The sequence below is a fragment of the Furipterus horrens genome, unplaced genomic scaffold (genome assembly GCF_987537825.1).
Source record: "Furipterus horrens unplaced genomic scaffold, mFurHor1.1.pri manual_scaffold_6, whole genome shotgun sequence".
NCBI lineage: Eukaryota > Metazoa > Chordata > Mammalia > Chiroptera > Furipteridae > Furipterus > Furipterus horrens.
The window spans coordinates 68339087-68363101 of NW_028327176.1; the positions used below are offsets into that span (position 1 = coordinate 68339087).

The window sequence follows — 24015 nt, forward strand, 5'->3', positions numbered from 1 at the left end:
TGAAAATCCCCATATAACTTTTGACTCCCTCAAAACTTAAATTGTCCCTCAATATCTTCTGGGGATTGGTTCCAGGATCCCCCAGATACCAAAATCTGCAGGTGCTCAAGTCCCCTAAATAAAATGGTGTAAATCAATGCATACTCCCAACTGCAGATCAAAAACTTCAAAATGCTTGTCCTGTAGGTAGCTCAATTTGTTAAGAGTGTCATCCTCATGCGCCCTCTGGTGAGGGCACATACAAGAAGCAACCAATGAATGCATAAATGAATGGAACAATAAATTGATCTCTCTCTCTCTCTCATGTTCTTCTGTCTCAAATAAATCAATAAAAAGAATTTTAAAAAGCATAGGTATTTATTGAAAAAAATCCACATGTAAGTGGACCTTCTACAATTCCCTAGGCATGTGGCTCTCACTTCATCACTTAGCTTCAGGATTCCACTCAGTGTAGCATTCTCAAGCAAAACACATCAAAACCTTAAGGTAACAAAAATATACCACATCTTAGCCCAAAGCACCTGGTCCTCTCAAGGGCCTTCCTGCCTTCCTTCACTCTTCTTTCATTCATGGTGAGAGACCTCACCCTCATCTAAATCTTACCTTCTTTCTTATGTGGATATTATATTGAAAACTTTCACTTCTTTTGCAGACATTTTTGTATTCTGGCTTATTAGTGACTGTTTGCAACCTTTTATGCATGCATTTCACTGGGGCTGAAGTGCCAGATAATTGGTACTCCTGGCCCACTCCTCGCTGGGGGACCTGGCCACTTCCAGTCCTCTGCAACGATGCAGCCTTCTTAGGGGAGGCCGGTTTGGAAAGCAGTGGGGGGACCCCACTGTGGAGTAAAACACACATTTTGCCTAGAACTGGAGGGAATTAGGGGTTAGGTGGTAATAAGAGTGGGGAGCGAGGCTGTTTCAGGCAGAGTGGTGAGAATTCACCTTAAAGTGTGATGTGGGGGTGTCACTAATATAGATTAATGATGAACAACAAGTGACCTCACAGCATCCTCAGTCTGGAGGGAAGACAGAGCTGTGTGATGGAAACCAGGGCTTCAGGTCAGCACCAAGGAGGCCCCTCTGGAGGGGTACCTGCTACAAACAAGGGGGTCTGACCCCTGGAGGCACAGCAGAGCCAAACACTGAACATCAAGTTTTGCAGCACAGAAATTAAAGCAGTTTATTAGCAGGGTACCAAGCAAGGCCACACAGTGAGCTAGGGCTGGAAATTTGAACTTCCTGAAGGCTTTTGAGCAAGGGTTATTGAAGGCGGAGATGGAGAATTAGGGGTTAAGGGTTTAGGGCAAAGCTGATTGCTTAGTTCTTGTTCAAGTTTGGGTGGTTTTCCTTAGTTTGATTAATTCATTTCCTGATGTTATCTTGTCTGGTGCCTTTCTCACCGTGGTGGGGTGATCTAACCAGGTTGAGGAATTAGGGTTCTGCAATATAGCTCATGAATGTGCATCAGTAATTTTATCTTTAAAGTAAAAGCAGAAACTAAACACTTTATGAGCTTTGTTTTTGTTTTGTTCTTAACTAGCTATATTTTCCTATAACCTCAAGCAAAGTGTACTTTTAAACATTTTTCCTGAAATTTGCTTTACAGGCAGGCCTCTAGGACATGGTTAACATATTTTATAATCTTTGGGTATAAGTGACTAACATTTTCTTTGTCTTTGGCTATAAACCATGTGATAACCAAAGCAACTGAAACATTTGGTTAAAGCCTATGCCTACATTTTTAGCCTCTACGATCTAATACCTAAACATGTTTATTGTTGACTGCCGGCTTTAGACCTTTGAGACCATCCAGTCCAACTCCTTCTTTTTCTACCTAGAAACTGCTCGTTACCCTCTCCCCTGCTCCAGTTCGGCGCCCACCACGCTCTGAATATTCTCTCATACACTCAGAGGCTGATGGTGCCCTCCTTCCCTTGGAGATCTATGGGAGACCTGTTTCCTCATCCATAGAAGTCCCTAGACACCCTGGAGTCGAACTAGCACCCATCTGCAGCCTCTACTCACCACACCTCCTCTTGATTTTCTCCCAGTTCCATGAAGGGGTGGGTTTCAAACCTCAGCCCTGGAAGGAGACTGGGCTAGGCTCCAGTGTAACCCTGGACGAACTTTAATCTCTCTGAGCCACAGTTTTCCTCCATGTAAAATGGCGAGAGCAATTGCAGTTCCCTTTATGGTGGCCATGGGGGAAAAATGTACAAGGATGTTTGATGTCTGCAAAACCAGGGCCTGGTCAGCATCCACTCTTGTTAGGGATTCTGGTCTCCAGGCAAATTGCGATACATTTGGATATCCATGCTGCCTATGAGGGTGGTCCTTTTATTTGGTTTGTTTCTTATCCATAGAGTACCATACCTATGCTCCTGGAGGAGCCAGCTCAATTAATGAGTGTCTCTGTTTCCACTGTTTACAGGGGCAACAATATAGTAGGGGTTGGGGGGAATAGAAAGAGCCTAGAGCCTGCGAGCCTGCCCTCCCACCCCGCCCCCACACCACCCCCACCTCTGCTTCCCACCAAGTGATTATTGCTGTGACCTGGGAGACCCAACTTCCTATCTTGGCTGTTGCTTCCCCATCCTTCCAGTTCTTTCACATGCTTTTCTTGGGAATTCTAGATTGCTTACAAAGTACTAAAGCAATGTGCTCCAACCTGAAGGCAGAACCCATTCCAGCCTGTAGAACTTGTTTTATTTATTTATTTATTTTAAAAATTATGTTGAGTATTTATGCTGTGCCAAGCACTTCACATATATATGCTCTCATTTAATCCTCAAAATAGCCTTCCAAGGGTAATTGTTTTATATCTGTATTACAGATGACAAAACTGAGACTCAGAGAGATTAAGAAACTCACCTAAAATCATGTACTGTGTTTTTGCTGCACCATTAACCACCTTACAACTTATGATTTAAAACAGCAAACATTTATTCCTCACCATATTGTGAGTTTGCTGGGCTTTCTCAGTGGGGGCTGATGTCCAAGGGGCCTTGTATCTGGGACTATTGGTGGAAGGAGGAGTTCAATGTCAGCTGGGTGATGGGAACATGCTACAAATCTCTCATTATTCAGCAGGGCTTGTACAAGGTGGCTGAGTTCTAAAAGTAACATAAGGGCAAGCATAGGCACTTCCCAAATCTAGCTTGCATCATATTTACTACTTTACCAGTGGCCAAAGTAAGTCATAATGTTACCAGACAGAAGCCTGGCCCTGAGTGGGTCTGCCTAGGGCCAGCCAGTAGTGTGTGGGTTCTTGACTTTGTGTAGGAACGATTTCACAACCACAGAGTCAGATGACGGTAAGCATACATTTATTAAAGCTGAGGACAGTAAAACAACGAAGGGCTTAGCATAGAAGAAGCAACAGGAAAGCCTAGGCTGGGCTGCCTTAGCTCACTGGGAAGTCAGAAAAGGGGGCTTTGGGGACAGGTTCAGGGGATTAGCCTGGGACAAGCTGCTAGTGACCCATTGCCTTAGAGTTTAGGAAATGTGTGCCTGTAGAAGGGAAAGGGAATGGTGAAGGCTGCTCCCCAGAGTGAGAGTCAGGGCAAGAGGGAGAGGGAATCTTAGAGGAGGGTTTCCGTAGGATATTCATCATTTCTTCGGGTATATCCTTTTAGGGTCATGGTCTCTGTTGATTAGTCAGTGACAGGGCAGGGGACTTCAATCATTGCTGTTGGTTCAGGCATCACCACCTGGTTTTGCTGCTTTTCTGGGCCTGCAGCCCAGAAAATACAACTGAGACCTAGATATTCTCTTTAGGGAGGTGACCTTCTGTACCTGGCTGTAAATTGCTTGACCAGTTTGTTCAACTCTCTGCCTTAGTTTCCTATTCTACTTGCCAAGGAATTTTTCTATCTTCTTACTATCCTGTTTCAAAAGACCAGGCCCCGCAGTATGGACTATCCAAAGTGTAGATACAGGGAGGGAGAATTACTGCTGCCATTTTCCCTGACAATGAATCTACTATATATGACTTGTAAGTGTACAACTGGAATTCAAAACCAAGTTGTCAGGTTAGAATGTTCAAAATTATCTTGGAGTTACTGCCCAGGTCTGGTAATCCAGAACACTCCACATGCATTGCCAAACAAAGCCAACAACCTCTTGTATACACACGTGCAACTGTTTTGCATATTGCCACCATTAACAAAAAAAATTACAGTTTTAAATGTTTGTTCTGCATCATTGGTTGTTCTTTAGAAACTCCAAGTATATTTGGATCTCCTTTACTTATCTCTTATCACCTTCTCACAAATCTTTTGTATTATTTTCTTTACTTCTGTTGGAGTATCATTATTCTATGATGTTTATATTCTCTTGTATTCCTGTTAATGTAATTTTTATTTCTGAAATGACTTTTTTCCTTTTACTATATTTTTCCTCTGTCTGTCAGGGTCATTGTTTAGTAACCATGTCTTCTGGCTCAATGAGTATATTTGACTAAAAATATATAATTCTTTTCTCTTTACTGCTTGCTCTACATGTTATTTTCCCTGGAATTAATAATTGTCTTTTCTTTTTCAGTTGCATGGCTGTCTGGTCATTTTATTTCAGAGTTCTTTTTCTGTTTTATGCGCATCTCTCAAAGCTTTAATAGTTTTATTCTCTTTCAGCTTTCTTTGAAGTGTTAGGTTAGTTTCATATGCTTTGTGTCTGCATATTACTGGTATCTCATAGTCAAAATATTTTAGAGTTTATTTTTCTCTTGTAACATTTTATGTGGCTAGATCATATTCTTCCCACTCCTTTCAAAGTTTAAATGAACTGTATTAACCTGGACTACTGGGAGTACATTTCTGTGGAGAGGGGACTGACCTAGATTACCTTTCTCAGCTTCATGGCTAAAGGGCTCCCTCTTTGTTATTGTGAAAGGTTCAATATAGGCTACTTCTCTGCCTCTAAGAGCTACTCCTGGTTCAGAAAACTTATTCTGCTCTATTTCCTGCAGACCCACAGGTCTTGCCTTCTGAGGTAGTATTCTTACCTTGGATGCTGTATTTTGCTGTTACAGTACTATCAGGGTTCCGCTTCATCTTGGACCTCCCCCTGCTCCCTACCATTTGAACCTTCTCTTTCCCTTACCCTCAGTTGTTACTTTCCTGCTCAACTGGGTTTCTCAACCTAACACTTTTCTCTTCAGGCATGGTTTTGTCCTTCTAGAAGAATGTATTTGCTGGATATTTCTGAAATCCTCAGGTTTGAGGTGACCATAACACCATTCGATTTCTTGGTGCTTCTGTTGCAGGGTTTGCACTCACCAACTCAGAGCCCATGATGACTTCTTCCAGTTTTTCAGTTCTTCTCAGACCTCTTGTTCTGTATGATATGGGATAAATGACAGCTTGGGACAATGAAGATAAACAGAATTGAACAATAGGAGAGATTATTTGTCGATACAACCAGGAGTAATTAATGGAGGGTCTGATGTAGAAGGGTCAAATGCGATTTTAGTGATTTTATAGCATAAATAATTGAATTAGTGTTATCTGCAGAGATGGGGAAAACTGTGGGGAAGAATGACGTGGTGGTGAAGGAAGCCACTGCTTTTGGGGTTATAAGGGGAAATACCAATTAATGCAGTTGGATATGTGTCTAGAACTCAAGGGGGAAGATCTAGTCCAGAAATAGAAATTTACAGAGGTCTTCAACTGTCTTAAGTTTGAGCCACTATAATAAACATAGATTGGGTGGCTGAGCTAGCATTCTGGCCTCTTATAAGGGCAGTAACCCCATTCATGAGGGCTATAACTTTATTACTAATTATATCCCAAAGGCCTCACCTCCAAATATCATTGCATGGGGAATTAAAATTTCAACACATGAATTTGGAGGAGGGGGAACATTCAGTCCACAACATTAGCATACTGATAAATTTAAAGCTATGGCCCTGGATGAGATACCTTATGATGCACAATTAGAGTGGTGGTCTAGGACTGGCTCCTGATGCAATACACAGGATGCATTTATAGGTGGGTGAAGGAGAAACCAGTAAAGGAAACCATGAGAGAAGCTATGGAGGTAGGGAAAATAGGAGAAAGTGGTGCGGTGGAAGCTGAGGGGAGCATTTGAGGAAGACGGACTGACCAACCCCAGATGAAAGCTATTGAGAGGCTGAATTGGGTACAAATAAAAAATATCCATTGGATTTGACAACATGTAGGTCCTTGAATACCTTGAGAAGAGCAGCTTCAGAGGAGGGGTAGGGTCAGAGTAGGTGGAGGAGATAATGAGGTGAGAAAGTGTAGGCAGCTGGTGTAAACATGTTTGATATGAAAGAGGAAGGAGATAGCTGAAAAAGGATATAGCAGATCAAGCAAATTTTTGCTTTTCACTTTCTTTTCTTCTCTACATCATTCCAATTTTAGCATATGTGCTATGGAAGTGAGCACTGTCATTTGTTTTTTGAAGAGGGGAAACAGAAGCATGTTTGCCTACTAATGGAATGATCCAGTCAAGGAGAGATTCATGGTGCAGAAGTCCTTGAGAAGGTAAAAGGGTGTAGGATCCAGTGCACAAGGGGAAGGATTTCCCTTTAATTAAGAGCAGAGACAACTTTATTGTTAACAGGAGGGAAATCAGAGAACAGACTACTTGAGGGAAGTTGATAGATCTGGGGGTAGGATGATGAGAAAGTTCCCCTAAGAAAGTTTCTATACTATTTTCTCAGTGGAGTGTGAGGTGAGGTCATCAGCAGAGAAAGGAGGTCTAGTGGGTAGCAGTAGGAAAGGGAAGGTTAGAGGAGAGGGGAGATATTAGACATCTCTGAATGGGAGATGTACTAGGGAGAACTTGAAGGACTGAAGGTTTGTAGTCATAGTGTAAAATAAAATGGGTCACCTACCACCTCTTTCTTCCTCCTCCACTTCCTTCCTTCCTTTCTTCTTTGCTATTTGGGACCCAGTGAGGTAGAAGGCTAGGTAAAGTGGTGACCCCAAGAGGGACCAGGAGTAAGGCAGCAGCCCAGCAAAAGTAGGGAGACTGGTTACATGGAAGAGGACTGAGGAGGGCAGGAGTAGGTTTAAATATAAATGAGCAAGGTAGTGTGACCTACCCAAAAGATGTTGCCTTTTAAGTACAAACTGCTGAGTTATTACTCTTCTAGAAGAAAATCATCACTGAATGGGAACAGATCATTGACACAGAACAACAAATGTAAAATTATAACAGTTTATTATAAACACTTGTTATAAACTGATTTTGTATCGACTCTTCGAAATTTTTAAAACTATATGTAACCTAAGCTTATTATATTAATGTATTTCAGTTTTCACTTTTCAATCTAGACAATACAAAGAGCTTCAACAAAACATATATATCTAACAGAGGGGAAAAAAATCTGAATTGCTTCATTGAGAAAACTAATGAACATAAAAATATCCCACCCCAAACTAAAACCCAATCAAGAAATAGATTCTGCAAAGCCTATTAATCCTCCAATTTAAAATAAATGACTTCCCAAGGGAAAAATACTTCCATGGGCATAGCAATTTGATGAATAAAGTAAAGCCATTCTCATTAAGGGAAACTACATTATATGTAAGAAAAATGTAACAATGCTTTTAGAAAATGAGGGAAAGTAATTTCCATGTTGGAGATCAAGCATACTAAATACTTTCTGTTCCCTTGGCCTTTGTTAGAAATTAAAAGAACCTGTTTACATGAGAAAAATGCTGTGAACATGAACATCATAAAACCACACTCCTCAATGATTTTTTTCAGTTTAACCTCAGGAGAATCAAGAGCTTCAAAATCCAAGGATAGACTGGTCCCAAAGCATTTCCTCCTCTGTTTTTTCTTTACCTTGTTCCCTTTTCTCTTTTCTACGCTTATGATCCTCTTTCTTAGAGGCCTTATCTCGTCTTTTTTCCTCCTTGTGATACTTAAGCTTTTCTGTACCGATCCTGACTGTTTCCACCTCTGTTTTGCTTTTCTTGTGTTTGTCCTCACAGCCTTTTCCCCTCTCATGCTTGGGTTGCTTCTCCTCTGATTTTTCTCTGCTTTCTTCTGGATGCCTTTTTCTCTTGTGATGCATCCGTTTATGACTGGCTTTATGGGCACTGGTACTATTTTCTGAGAGGTGCTTGTAAACTCTAGAGTCTACACTGTATGAGCTATAATTATACTCTTGCTGACTAAAGTTCAGGGGGACTGGTTTTTCTGAGAAATAGTCCCTGGTGAAGTGGCAGTAGCTCCGGGAGTCTATTCTCAGCCTGCTGTCATGAGCCGGCAGCCACTGAGGTAACTGGTTTTCCACAGTTTGTGAAATACTGCAAGATCTTGGGTAGGTCTGGATGGTGTCAGATGGGAGTCTTCGATCAAACATTCTATACCTGGGTCTGAAATCAACCTCTTCTTTGTATCTACAGGTTTCCAAATAGTCCTCTCTCATCTGTCTGAAACAAGTCTTTGGTTCTAAGCCTCTAGCTTTCTGCACTTTGATATAATCTTCAAGTTCATCTTGAAAAGAATCATACGTCTTCTTTGAATGCTTCATTAGGTTGACAACAAGGGATTCTCTGTAGAGAAGATAAGAAATTCTTTTCACTAGATTATTTTATTCTGAATATATCTTTTACTCTTAAAGAGCTTCAAAACAAAACATAGACGCTCAAATGAATTAAAACCTAATTCAGCATAAAAGTTAAATATAATAACATTTTATGCCAAAAAGGAACATTAGAATAGTCAAATATCTCCCAGGCTACTCACAAGGCACTTTATCCAACTCAGAAGAGAGATAACAGGGCAGAAAGGAGCTGACATATAAGATTTTGTTGTAGGACTACAACTGTAAAGCATGTAAAGATGTGTAGATAAGGGCTACACATCCATTGTAGGTGACCTGATCTAAATGTTCATGTATTTTCTAAAGTTATGATTAGTTTATTGTATTTTTTTTTCATTTTTTAAAAAATTATTATACATTGTTTTCTAAGAGAAGTAATGGAAACATGAAGAAATAATTCAATCTTTAAACTCTTCAGTTTACCCAAACAAAATTAAATAAACACACACACTCACCTGACTAAGGCACTGGAGGACTTAAAAATATAAGGATGTTTATAAAATGGTTTGGGAGTGCTGGAAATTAGAAATTCAGCTATGAGATAAAACTCTTAGGTAGAGGGCATGAGGGAAAATGAGAGAACAGAGTTCTGTCTCTTCTATATAGGGCTTAGATTTCATTCCACTACTTCTGATTGGTGAAAAGAACATTCTAGAATGCCTTCTGGTTTGTTCTCTATTAAACTGCTGGTAGGAGGGGTAAGGGAGGAAATGGAGGTGAAAGCTGAGAAGGGAGTTGAATTGGCCTAGAGAAAAGTTTCAGGAAAAATTTCAAGTGCATATGCTAGTTTTTTGTTTGCATGTTCTTTTTCTTTTTTGAGGGGGTGCGTGGAGGTGGGGGGACAGCACTATTCTTCCTTCTCTTCCTTCACCCTACCTAAAATCCTGCATAAGCACAAACACAGAAGAAAATGTACTTACTATGAGATGATAATGCCCGAGGTATTTCTGGTGATACATTTTATTTCCAAAAATTAGGAGGTAGCATAACCCATGCAGAATTGAACATTTCTTCCCTTTAAAAGAAAAATAAGCCTAACACAGCATTCTAGAGTCACTAATGATCAGCTATCTTATCTGGAAGTTTGAAATTAAAAAGAAAGTCTACATGAAGTCTAATTTGGTGAGTCAGAAAATTTAGCTACTATTCTATCCAACTTAAATAGAATAAAAGTTCTGAATAGAATAATTTAACAAATAGTTGCTTAATATAGAGAAAGGATTTGGACTGTTCAGAAAAGAATATATACAAATGGCCAATAAACACATGAAAAGATATCATTAGTCACCAAGTCAGTGTCAAATAAAACCGTAATGAGATACCACCATGCACTTATCAGAATGACTGAAAAAGACTGACAATACCAGTGTTGGTGAGTATGCATAACAATTAGAATTTTCATACATTGTTGGTGAAATGTAAAATGGTACAATCATTTGGGAAACAGTTTGGTAGTTTGAGGAATTTAAACATAGATCTACCATAGGAGCTGGTTATTCTACTCCTAGATATTTACCCAAAATAAAAGGAAATATATGTACATACAAAGACTTATACATTGATGTTCATGGCAGTTTTATTTATAAAAGCCCCACAAAGGAAAACACCCAAATGTTGATCAACAGGTGAATGGATAAATTAAAATAGTGGTATATTTATAGAATGGGATACCATCGGTGCCAAAAAGGAATAAACTATTGATACACTGAACAACATGGATGAATCTCAAAATAATTATGCTGAGTGAAAGAAGTCTGACAAAATAGTATATAATATTTAATATCACGTACACAAAACTCTAGAAAATGCAAATAAATCTGTAGTAAAAGTGATTGCTTTGGGATGAGGCAGGAGGAAGTGATTATACAGGTCATTTTGAGGGATATGGTTATGTCTACTACCTTGATTGTGCTGGTAATTTTATGGGCATATACATCTGTCAAAAACCAGATCTGGCTGGTGTCGCTCAGTGCATCAGTGGATTGAGTGCTGGCCTGCAGACTGAAAAGGTCGCAGGTTTGATTCTGGTCACAGAACATGGCTGGGTTGCAGGCCAGGTGCCCAGTTGGGGGCGTGTGAGAGGCAACCAATCGATACTTCCCTCCCTCTCTTTCTACCTCCCTTCCCCTCTCTAAAAACAAAAAAATAAAATCTTTAAAAAAAACCCATCAAATTGTATAGTTTAAATATGTACAGTTTATTGTATAGCAACTTTACCTTAATAAAGCTGCTTTTAAAAAGTCACTAACAAGATTAAATGGATGTTGATAATTGTTGAAACTGAATGATGGGTGCATGAGAGTTCATACTACTTTCTCTACTTTTATGTTTGAAAAATTTTAATAGTAAGGGGAAAGGAGGGGTTGGAGGGATTGAGCAAAAAGGAAAAAGGACTCATGGACATGGACAACAGTGTAGTGATTGCGGTGAGGGTGCAGGGAAGGGAGTATAAAGGGGCTAAATGGTAATGGAAAAAATACAATAAAAAATAAAACTCAAAAGAATTTTACACACAATACAATATACAGATGATGTATTATAGAATTGTACACCTAAAACCTATATAATTATATTAACCAATGTTACAATAAATTCAACAAAAAATAAAAAATAAGAAAAGGGAAAAGAAAAGATTTTACTTCACACTTACCAGGATGGCTAATCAAAATGACAGATCATCAAAATGACAAATGATATTAAGTGTAAAGATGTGGAAAAAATTGGAAACTTTACTCATTGTTCGTGGGAATGTAAAATATTGCAGCTACTCTGAAAAAAAGTTTTGGAGTTCCTCAAAATGCAACATAGAGTTACCTATGACCCAGCAATTTCACTTGGGTGTATAACCAAGAGAACTGAAAACCTATGTCCACACAAAAACTTGTATGTAAATGTTCATAGCAGCATTATTCATAACAGCTAAAAAGCAGAAACAACTCAATGCCCATCAACTGATGAATAGATAAAATATGGTATATTCATATAATGGAATATTATTCAGCAATAAAAAGGAATAAAGTACTGACACATGGTATAACATGTATGGACCTGAAGACAGGGTAATTAAAAGAAAACAGTGCCAAAAACCACTGATGGTGCAGAGATCAATAAAGAGGTGAATGGAATCTTACCCTCATCAGGCTGAGAACTTGGTGGAGAAATCTGATCATATTCACCCATTAACTGCTTCAGTTTCCTAGCAACAACTGGGGAGCTGAAAAACATGATACAAAGTTTACAAAATTTCTGTCCAATACTCCACTCAGTCTCCTGAAAACAACCACAATCTTGTTATAAAGATTAAATAATTCAAAGTTTAAAATTATATTATCAACACAGATCAATCATCTGAAAATTCACAAAATCCATCTTCAATGTCTTACCATTTTGCTTCATGTAAAGCTGAAAGTAAAGCTCACCTTTTGAGCATGTATTTTACCCTGGGAAAATTAATATTTAGTTTAGAACAAAGTGACCCCAAATTTACACCTCATAATTTTTAATATACTTAGTCTGATCAGTTTAAGAATAGAGTTTTACTTGCTTTCAAATCAAAGCATGAGCTTCAATAGAAATAATCCTATGATTTAGAAGGCCTTTATTTCCACCTACTATATAATGTGACATCCTTTGTGATTCAAACTATTTACTATTTATTTACATATGCCTTCTACAAAAAGTATCTATAAAAAGTTCAGCCTTTGTTCACTCATGTGGTATCTATGAATAAAATAAAGGTAAGACAGAAGTTCATATTAAACTTTAAGGAATATTTTTAATCTTCAACTAGATATCATTTCATATACCATAATTTTATAATTTTCTAAGTGCTTGGAATACCAAGTACTAGCTTTTTGCTCATTAAAATTTTAGTATGAAAACATTTAGTAAGCCTATAATATTAAATAAGATAATATATTTTTACTTAGTCCAGAAAATACTATTCTGAAGAAGTTACTGGAGCACCAGCAAGAGTCAGGACTTGATGGAAATTATCTAGGGCACTAGTATTGAAAGGCTGGGCTAAGAAATCCAGCCTTGGAATTTTGTTTTTTAAAGATGACCATCTCAAGAAATACAATAAATTTTAAGATAGTTACTAATTCTAGTTATATCACTAATGTCATCTGAGAATCCCATGGAGGAACCACAAACCTGTGATAGGCAACCATCCTCCACAGTTGGCACAAACATGGCCACAAGCAAGGCTTGCTAAACAAGGATTAGACAAGCCACTCAAAGCTACCATCATATTCATATAGTAACTTCTAGAACATTTGCTAAAAGTGTTTCTCACCATCATAAATAATCTGTCAAAATCAATACATTTACACTTGAGGGTTATACTGCTATCTAAAGTTCCTAACAGTTGAAATTTTATAGTTTACTAGTTTATAAATACAATGCCAACCATGAAACATCAAAATACTTTCTATGAAGCCATTTAAATAAATGAGTTGGAACCACACAGAGCAATGCCCATGATATATTAATGGTGCATAGATGTAGAACCTACCTACCTATTGATCTAAAATCCAATTTTAGCATAAAAACAGTCAACCATACAGAACCAAAATTTAAATATATGTATATGTATTGACTGTAACAAAGGAGTTAAAGGAGCTGAACTGTAATCCATTCACTCCCTTTCCAGGGGGAGGACTGAGGAAGAAGGCAGGTGATGCCTGGACCTAATGATATTTGCGAGGAGGAAGAGAACTTATCTCTGAAATCTCTTAGTAGATGTCCCTGACTGAAGATTACCTATAGTAGACAAATCCAGGATCTCTAAGGCAGAATTCCCTGAATAATGCCACATAAACTAACAGCTCTCTGGGATATAAAATGCTGATTCATAATTTAAACACTTCCACTGTGTGAGGTGACTCTCACTTAGAAAGCTCACCTATTATTCTGGGTCAGAAATACATGATCAATGTGGGAAAATATGGTCTGAGAAGCCATCTTTCATGTACTAGACATCTCGCTGTTTCATTAGAGCCTCTTGATTGCTTGTATCCTTTAAGTCAGGGGTCCCCAACCCCTGGTCTGTGGCCTGTTAGGAACTGGGCCACACAGCATTAGGTGAGCTTGAATGTAATACGCTTGAATCACCCTAAAACCAGGCCCCCTACCTTCCCATCCATGAAAAAATTGTATTTCATGAAAAAGGTCCCTGGTGCCAAAAAGGGTGGGGATCACTGCTCTAAGTAATTTGTAAACCTTGATACTAGGTAATATTACTGATTCTTTTGAGTCTGACTTGATGGTCTCACCTTGTGTTGTTAGCTCAATACCCATAGGAAAAAAATGAAAAGAGACACACTAAACTTAATGGGGTTTGGGAAATGGGGTTAGAAAAGGAGCAGGGGAGAACATTTAACATTTTGCTCAATGCACATGTCTGTATTGTTTTAATTTTTGCAAAGAACATACAGTATTCCCTCACTTATCACGGGTATTACATTCCAGACACCCTGCGAAGTAGGAACCTTACATTTATTCTACACTCTTAAACCTATGTAACGTTAACAACATACATAAACAGTACTGCAAAATCCCACGATATAGCAAAAAAATCTGCAAGAAATAATTAAATATTTTTAAAAATCCTGTGATACAGTGAGGCCGCGATAAGTGAACCGTGATATAGTGAGGGACTACTGTATATTACTTCGTAATTAAAAACTCCATAAAAATTTAATTTAAGGGTTCTACAGGAAATCTTCAAACTAAGCTTAATGTTCAGTACCAGTGTATAGATTAAATGTTCAAGAATTGTAAATCAGAAACATTTTAGAAAGGACTTAATGAATATTTAAAAATATTTGTTATATATGTCTAAATTATTTTTAGTTGTTTTAAAGTATATAATGTAAATTAATTTGACTCTTAAGTCAAGCAAGGTAAAAAGTTTAACTAAAAAGGCTTCCAGAACTTCCCTTGATTCAGAATTAATATATACAACTTGACCATGATGATGTGACATTGGTTTTAATATTTTTTAATTTAAATGTTTTTACTTTTAATTTTAGAGAGAGGGGAAGGGTCGGAAAAAGAGAGGGGAAGAAACATTGATTGACTGTTGTCTTCTGCATGCAACTCCACTGGGGACCAAATCTGCAGCCCAGGCAAGTGACTCAAACCTTTGGTTTGTGGGATGATGCCCAACCAAGCCATACCGCTGGGACTTAAAAATCTTTAGTAAGACCAGGTAAGTACTGTAACAACTAAAACAGTACAGATAGAAAGTTTACTGAAGGCTAGCCATTTAGAAGCTCAAAGATAGCCTAAAATAGAACAACAATTTCACTCTCCATTCAACCCTTAACACCAGATTGCCCATTTCTGAAAGTCAATTTTCTAAGCTGTGTGGACAGAAAAAAAGGAGTTATGTGGAAAGTAACCTCACAGGGTGATCTGAATGTAAATTCCTAATGGGGTAGGTCAAGGTGGGTAGTCATGCTCCAGGCATATAACCTTTTAGTAAAAGGTTTATCTTTGCCTTAAGCAAGCCTGTCCATTGTTTCTATGCTTCTAGGTCAGCAATTTTCAACTGATGTGCCACAAGAATTTTTAAAACATGCAATGCCTATTTAGTCAGGTGATATAAGGCAATATAAAGAATTTAGATTGCCAAATAAAAAACAATAGTCAACACAATAGCCATCTGGTGTGAATGCCCCATATTAAACCACAAATATATAGGTCATATAAGAGTTGTAGCTTACTGGTCATGTTGCATAATAAGATTGCGTTTGATTAATTCTTAGTATCAGAGACTCTTACATACAAGTACAAGCACCTGATTTTTTTTTTTTAAATGACTTTGGAGTAAAAGGGTAGGTAATTACTGTTATAATTATTATTTGTAAATCAAAATTATACCTATTTTTTGGATAGATCAGCAAAAAATATATTTTTTGGTGTGTAGCAGAATTTTAGTAATTATTGGTAGTTTTATGTGTGCTATGAGATGAAAAAGGGTGAAAATCGCTGATATAGGTCAACACATCTTTGCAATAACCATCCTCAAGAGAGCACCTAATCTTGTTAACGATGCTGTAATTCAATTCTCTCTTTACTTCCCCCCACCTCCTTGTAATCTTCCTTAGTTCCCTCCTTAATATCTTTATAAAAAATATTTTATTTCTTTTCAGAGAGAGGGGAAGAAAAGGAGAAAGAGAGGGAGACAGAAACATCAACTGGTTGCCTCTTGCATGTCCTCAACTGGGGGACCTGGCCCGCAACCCAAGCATGTGCCCAGACTGGAATTGAACCAGTGACCATTTGGTTCACAGGCCAGCACTCAATCCACTGAGCCACACCAGCCAGGGTTCCCTCCTTAAATTGAAATGCATAAAAAACCCCGCAGAACTACTATTTTCTAGAGTATTTGAGATCTTGCTTCCCAGCATGTGTTTTCAGTTTGGTTCAAATAAACTCTTGGTTTGGATTTCTCACACTCAGCCCTGATACTAAAGAAACTTGGAGTCACCTTTAACTGCTTCACTCACCAAGCTCTTCCTTAGTCTTTATTAAATGGTATCATATTCCCGAGCTCAAAATTTCAGCCATATGTCTCCCTATTAAGTTCCGACACATGTTGATTCTAGCTTTTTGTTTTTCAAGTCTCTCTCTTGCACTAGCTGACAGGTTCAGCTGGTTGGAGCATTGTCCCATACACCAAAAAGGTTGTGGGCTTGATCCCTGGTCAGGAAGCATATGGGAGGCAACCTATTGTTTCTCTCTCACACTGATGTTTCTCTTGGGCGTGTGTGCACGCTCTCTCTCTCAAAAATCAATGAACATATCCTTGAGTGAAGATTTTAAAAAACTAAATAAAAAGTAAAAATATTCCTATAACACTTAGTTCAAGTTCTCCATGCCTTTGGGTTTTACTAAACTTTATCACTATTAATTAAATTTTGTCTTCAAGGTACCATGGTGGTGTGGGACAAGATAGGAAAAAAGAGATGAATATTTATTAATTACTGTATGCCAAACAAAATAAGATTATTCTTTCCATCTTCTACCTTTGCAAGAAAACTGGAATTTCCCACATTTTGAAGATTAAGACATCAGGATTCAAAGAAATTAAAATAGCTTGCCACATGTGTTAAATGATAGAGCTAGATCTTAAACTTTGGCTTATCTTGACTCTTTCCATCATAGATATATAGCTGCTTTACACATTAGGAATTACAAATGAGGGAATAAGACAATTCCTAATATCAAGGAATATACAATTTTGTAAAAATGATATGCAAAGAACTGTAATGCAGGACAAAAACATGTTAAGTGGTGTAAGACACAGGAAGGTACAATGTCCTCTTGCTGAGGCATTTGGGTAAAGCTTTGTGGAAAATGGATTTGGATTGATTCTTAGGAGATAAGTAAAATTTAAAGAAACCATGAGTAAGGAAAGGGTGTTCTGGAGGGGGGAAGGACATTAGAAAAGGCATATCTGCTTTAGCTAAAACAAGATATGCATGAAGGTAGTGAAAAACTGTGTTGTAAATGTAGAATGGTGCCAGATCATAACAGGCCTTATTGGGCATTTGAATTTAATTCTGCAGTCAATAGGGAAAGAAAAAGAGACTCAAAATGGAGGGTGCTGCAGGCCACAGATTATTGGGCTAAACCAGAATTGTGGTAGTGAGAATAGAAAGAAGGGAAGAATTTAAGAGACATTCTGCAGGTGGAAATCAAAGAAAGTTTTTATAGCTGGGGACACAAGGTTGAAGAGTGGGGAAGCATGGATAATTCTAAGGCTTTTATCCCTGTCAAGTCAGAATAACAAGGAGGAAGAAAAATTATTGCTGTTGTAATTTCCCAGAAGAAGGGAAGTGGGGAGTGGAGTAGAGGAGCATATTATTCAAAAAGATAAATTTTACTTTGAAATAAACTCAGATTCTATCAGTATCTTTCACATTTGTCCTTCCTTTTCCTTTATGTTCCATTCCTTCATGTGTTTAATGCCTCTGTGTGAAAGTGTTTAAATAACTTATAGGTGTTCTATGTACACAGTTAACATAGTTGGCCATTTGAACTGAGTGTGTGCCAAACTTCTGTGAACACGGTGGGCAACAGGAACCATTAGAGAAATCAAAGATGGCATGGTGGTAAATTCTGGGTGTTGCAGAAATCTTACCGCAGAAAGTTTTGATGCTACCTCTATTTTTTTTTATTACTTTGCATAGTGAAGACTATTTACTCATTACAAAGACTGTAGCATTCTACAGAATGAAGAACATAGTGATTATCATGCACACTATTTTCATTCTTACCATTACATTTAGCTTAGCTTTTGTTTATTATAGATTTCTTTGATCTTTGTCATTGCTAAAATCCTGAAAGAAATCTTCTAACAAAGTTTTTTTTTTTTTTCCCTTTTCTTAAATCCTCACCCGAGGACATTTTGTTTTTTCATTGCTTTCAGAGAGAGAGGAAGGGAGAATCGAAACATTTATATGAGAGAGAACCATCGACTGATTGCCTTCTGTATGTACCCAGATGGGGGATCGAACCCGCAACCTAGGTATGTGCCCTGAACAGCAATTGAACCGGCAATCTTTTGGTTATGTGCTTGTACATGTACTCTTAATTGGCAATTATTTAAGGCTTTTGTAAATATCTAAACTAAAAATACATTGAGTCTGTTTTTTAAAGAGTATATCAAATATTCACCACTTGTTAAAGTTAACAGTTAACTGAAGAGTTACTGAAATAAATATTTTTTCAAATCCTAGTGAATATTCTCAATCCTACGTCAACAGAGATTTCAGTACTCTCTAAATGTCATCTGATGGCCATTCTAGGTCAAATTTTCATGTTTTATGAATTGCCATTCTAGTATACAGCCAAGACGTGGAATGATTATCAACACAAAACTGTAAATCAGCTCACAATTTTAAAGCTGTCAAGAACCTCAGAGTTTGGCTAGTACAGAGTGCACCAACCTCAAATTACTGGCATTTTGGGTAGAAGAATCCTTTGGTTGTTTTGTTGTATGTGTGTGTGTGTGTCTATCCTGTGGATTTTAGGATGCTTATAGCATCTCTGGCCTACACCAAACAGACACAAGTAGCCCTTGCTCGCACTACATCCTTCCTTGCCAGGTGGTGAAAACCTGCCAAATGTTCTCTGAGGTGGGGGTTGGAGGGAAATTTACCCCTGGTTGCAAACTACTCAGTTGTGTTAATCCAGTTACCCCTCCCCACAGATGACAAAACTCAAAAGAGGTTGGGGACTTAAGTGTCACACAGCTATTGGGGAAGCCAGCACTAGAACCTAATACTGGAATCAGGACCCCTATTCCAGTATTCTCATTATACACCCCCCCCCCCAGAAGTGGTATAAAAGGTTATTGCTAGCATTGTGTGAACTGACATCATTAAGTCTTTAGTAATTTTGCACATTTAGTCATCACACAAAAAGCTGTTTTTCCATGAGAAACTATTTCTAAACCTTCCTGTGATCCAATTATGACAGCCAAATTGAACTGCAGTCTTAACACTTATAAACTGCTCAGGCTTACTTGTTGATGAGGCAGGATGTTTGCTATAAATACAAAAAAAAAAAAAAAATCCAGATTTTATTTTTTTATCTCAGAAAATGATACTAAACCAGGGTGACTGAAGACCCTAAATCTAGTCTTCCAAACTGTCCTCATTAAGATACTTAATGGAACATCATCTAGTTGCAATGAATTTCTAATTTCCACTTTTAGTGAATGAAATTTATATAAAGTACTTATAAAATGTTTTAAGTTATAGTTTACTACTTTACTATTCCTCCAAAGTGAAAGGTGTAAAAGATAATGGAAAACACACAAAATTAGAACATATCATGAAAGAGGGTAAAAACAAAATTATTTTCATGAGCTTATTATATTTATTGGTGTTCCTCCAGAAGAAAGGAATTATTCTAAGATATTTTGTCGTCCACCATCTTTCACTCTGGAGACAAAAAGCAACATAAGGCAATACAGTAAATACTAAAAGTTAATTATTAAAATGAAGTTGGCTAAATGTTTTACTGAGCTCTTTTGCAGTGGGATCAAACTCTATGTAAAATGATTTGCAAACTGCCTTGTAGCCTTATCTCAGTTGGGAAAAAGTAGGTTGGTTGCAAATATCGTCTTGTAAGGATTTAAACATCTCTTAAATTGAAACAATCAAATAGCTTTTAGTGTGAGGGGAAATGTGTTGGTGAGAACTGTAAAAGCTTTTGGCAGGGTCACTCCTTTCGAACCCCTGCACAAAGAAACCTGACCAAATTTTAACCATGGCCTCTAGCAGACTAAATTGAAATCCCTGCAATGACCTTTTGAGCTTGTTAGGATAATCCCAGGGCTGTCAAAAGAAACGTACTGTTTGTTCCAGCCAACATCTGATGATAGGCTCCTTATCTCTTTATAGGAGTGCTTAATAAAAAGGTTTTCAGTCATGAATCCTCCCTCTGACTCCTTTAGATGGACGGTATCTCCTATAATTCAGGGTTGTCTTTCTTAAGGACCTGAAAGCCATTCCTTTGACATGCAATCATCAGGAAGTATAGGCCGCAGTCCCAATTTCCTAATACCACCAAGCAGACACAGCTCACTGCATCCACACTACGACCCCTTGGTCAGGGTCACTTCCTGAGCCTACTTGAACCCCACCTCTTCCCCATTCCCGCCTTTTCCCTTTACAACGGCAAGTCCCGTCTGCGCAAACGGAACGGAGCTCAGCTCTCTCCCCAACTGTCAGTCGTTGCTGAATAAAATGTTTTCACCCCTCTCATGTCCGCCTTGGTTTTATTTGACATTGGTGGGTACACACGAAAACTCAGTTCAGTTTTAGATAGGCCTGTACATCTTAGAAGCTTCTTTTAACAGCGTGTCACCCTCAAAACACCAAGGAAAACCCTCCAAAGTGATCCCTCAAAAACCTCAGCCCCTCTTTCCTTCTCCCAGATGCTACTTCCTTCTCTCCCCAACTTCCTAACTCCGCTTCTCCCTCAGTACCCTACTGTGAGGTTAGCTTTCCAGGTGTCAGCGTCCACCCTGCGGAGGTGTGCTCCCTTCCACGTCTTGGGCCTTTTTTCTCCTCATCTCTGTACCCTCAGTCTTGGGTTTCCTCATCAAAGCTCCTTCCTTCCTGACTCTCCTCAGCCACCGGCCTCTACCTGGCCGCCACTCCTCCTCACTCACACCTAGGCTTCCTCAGCACATCCCTCTGGCCCCCACACTCCACCTGGGGGCCTGGGAGCCCCCTCGGGGGCGCAGGTGGTGACGTGAGCAGAGGGGCTCTGGCCACCACCGGGTCGGCCATTTTGCACACTCGGGTGCGCCGGGCGGACTCGATGAGCAGGGCCTTTTACTGGGCCGCGAAGTGGAGGGGCTGAAGGCGGGGCCGCCCCCGCCGCCGGGGCGGGAACTCACCTTCTTTGAGGCAGGGGCGGGCGTCTACAACTACTGTCCCCCTCCCCGCCAACGCCCCCGGCCGGGGGATAGGCCGAGGTGGAGATGGCGGAGAGGCAAGGACAACCGCTGCCGCCACTGCCGCCTCCGCCGCTGAGCAGGGGGGGGGGGGGGGGTGTTGGGAGGAGGAGCCGGAGACCGGGACTCCTGAGGGGAAGTTGCCGCCAGCAGCGGAGGGAGGGTGACTGGCCGATGCCGACGCCATGGCGGAAAAGTGGCCTGATGCGCTTGCGCTGTTCGCCCCTCCCAGAAAGTCCCCGTAGCCCCACCTTCCTGTTTGCTCCGCCCGTTCACCCGCCGTTTCCCGGCCTCCGCTCTAATCTGGCTCGGCTCTCTCATTCCCTAGCCCGCCCCCACCCCCACCCCAGCCGGCGCACTCACTTTGGAGCGCAGGAAAAGCACGTGTCAATCACCTTTCTGAGAGTGAATCTAAAATCAACTACGGAAAGAAGTAAAAAATCTGGAATCTATAGCGTCTACCTCCAGAGCATCTGAAAAATACATTATCTCCTGCTTTATCTTTCTTTCCTTTGGTAGAACCTGTAGTACACAGAGTAGATTAAACAATATCCTTGGTCATGATACACTGTCATCATTGGCCCATAAATGACCTCTCTTTCTGCTCTCTTTCTCTCTCTCTCTCTCTCTCTCTCTCTCTCTCTCTCTCTCTCTCTCTCTCTCTCTCGGTCTCCCTCTTTTCTCCCTTCCTCTCTGTTAAATATGTGTTATATATCCACGTTTGCACATACACTGTACACACAAATCTCATCATCTTATTACCTACTCCCCAAAGAAACCTCTGTTCTGGTTTGTAGTCATCATTTCCTTACACACACACATATATACATGTAAGCTATATACATATAAATAGCTTTTAAAAATTAAGATTGTTTATGCGGTTCTGGGACTTGCTTCACTCAACGTTTTGAGGTTCATTCGATCTATAGTATATAGCTGTTATTGATTTGTTTCATTGCTATACAATATTTTACCTGTTTTCTTGTTGATGAGCATTATGTCCTGGTGCACTGCGCAGGTTACTCTTGGGTATCCTTTCCTGTCACACTGCTGCTGTCTAATTTCAGCTTCTCTTTTGTTAGAACCATGGCAATAGCTGCCTAAGTGATATCCTTCCTCAGACTTTACCGCTCCAATATACTACCCATGTTGTTGCCAAATGGTTCTACCTAGAAGTCATTACTGGCTCCCATTGTCTGTTGAGAAGTCCAAAGTGAACATTGCCAGGATTGAGGGCAGCTCCCTGATCTCCTAACCTTCCTATTGCTTTCACTTCCCCACCCTGCTTTCACTTTTTGATCCAGCAATGTTAAACCTTTACTGATTCCTGTAAACACCAAGCTATTGGAGAAGTTCAACTGATTGTACTTGCTGCTCCCTCTTCCTGAAATGTCCTCTTCCTACTTTTTTTAAATTGAATTTTTTAGAGAGAGAAATGAATGGAGTGAGAGAGAAAAACATCAATTTGTTGTTCTACTTATTCATGAATCCATTGGTCTGACCAGGGCCTCTTCCTGCTTTCTAATGTACTCTTTCCCTCAGAAGTAACTATTACCCTGAATTCAGCATTTCTCATTCCCATGCATTTCTTTAAACTTTTACTACATGTGTATTATATGTATGTATCCTTAAGAAAAATGAAGTATTGTGTTGCATAATTTAAAACTTTACATAAATGTTATTATACATACTTATTCCTTTGCAATTTGCTTTGATCACTAACCATTTTTTATATTTATGTATGCTGAGATGTGAGTTTCTAACTTTACACCTCTATAACATATCACTGTATGAATGCCATGAGCCATCTACTCCCATGTCAATAGACAGTGAGCTTGTTTCCCATTTTTGCTTTTACAGACAATTCTACTGTAATGATTTTGTGGAGTCTCCTTGCACGCATATATGACAGTTAGGAGATACTGCTTTTTCACTAGGAGGACTTGATAATACCCACCTCAAAGGATGTGAAAGAATATGAAGTATTGCAAGGAAAGGACAATTTTAAGCATTCAAAGAGTTATTGTTGCTGTTAGAATAGCTTTGAGATGTATATGAAACACTAGGACATAAAAGGCAATATTCTGGTCCCAGACTGGTAAACAAAAGTATAATACATGTGTTTCTGTAGCTCCCCCCATACCTAACAGATTGTAGTTGTCTGCACATGTCATTCTGTTTCTTTACCTCCACATCTCTCCTCATGCTGCTGTGTCCTTGGGCCTGAGATAGTCTCTTCCAGTTTTGGTTCTCCCCTTCCTACTTATCTTTGTTGGCCCCTTCTTCTCTGAAGCCTTCCCTAGATTCACTTTCCCCTTTGCCTCCGATATCTCTCATTATCTTTATGCTCTTCCACAATCCTCTCTAAATGGTCAATGTCTTGAAGACAGGCTACATTATTCATATTTGTATGAAGGCACTCACTGAGCATACATAGTGCTTAATACATGTGTTGATAAATGTGTGTGTGGGATGAGTGAATTTAGAAATTCTTGGGAGAAAAGCAAATGGTAGCTAAGAATTTCTTGGAGCCAAAGGAAGAAAGATGGAAGCAAGCACAATATTTTAGTAAGAACACAGGGACCAGAGAGAGCATAAAGTTTTGTCAATGATGTAATTATACAAATATAATGGACTATTAAGGAGGGAACCTGCCCCTGTCATCCTGGAATGTGAGTGGTAGATATGTACAGTACTCTTTTTTTGATCTTTTCACTCGCAGTGATTTTGAAATGAATGGATGAATCAGCCAGTGGATGTACTTGGTGTGGTGAGCTACTCCTGGCCTATTTAACACTACCATGCATTAAGCTGTTATTATTATAAAGCACAGTTTGGCAAGTATTTTCTGTAAAGGGTAAGATAGTAAATATTTTCATCTTTGTGAGCCATGTGGTTTTTGCTGCAAATATTCAACTCCGCTGTTGTAATGTGAAGGAAGC

The 24015-nt window shown here is 39.1% G+C and overlaps 1 protein-coding gene across 3 annotated transcripts; it reads right to left on the bottom strand.

Annotated features, from left to right (window-relative positions):
• Window positions 1–7176: 7176 nt before the first annotated feature.
• KRCC1 (lysine rich coiled-coil 1) lies at window positions 7177–21165 on the bottom strand. Of its 3 annotated transcripts, none has more exons than XM_090281695.1 (4): window positions 21017–21165; window positions 11721–11803; window positions 9510–9604; window positions 7177–8539 (listed from the first exon to the last, which is right to left on the bottom strand). In XM_090281695.1, exon 4 carries the CDS (start codon window positions 8515–8517, stop codon window positions 7768–7770), a length of 750 nt encoding a protein of 249 aa, XP_090137821.1. In that variant the 5' UTR covers window positions 8518–8539; window positions 9510–9604; window positions 11721–11803; window positions 21017–21165; the 3' UTR covers window positions 7177–7767. The 3 variants fall into 3 exon arrangements, with proteins under 3 accessions (XP_090137821.1, XP_090137822.1, XP_090137823.1); XM_090281696.1 differs by having other exon boundaries at window positions 9510–9623; XM_090281697.1 differs by lacking the exon at window positions 9510–9604.
• Between the last annotated feature and the right edge of the window lie 2850 nt (window positions 21166–24015).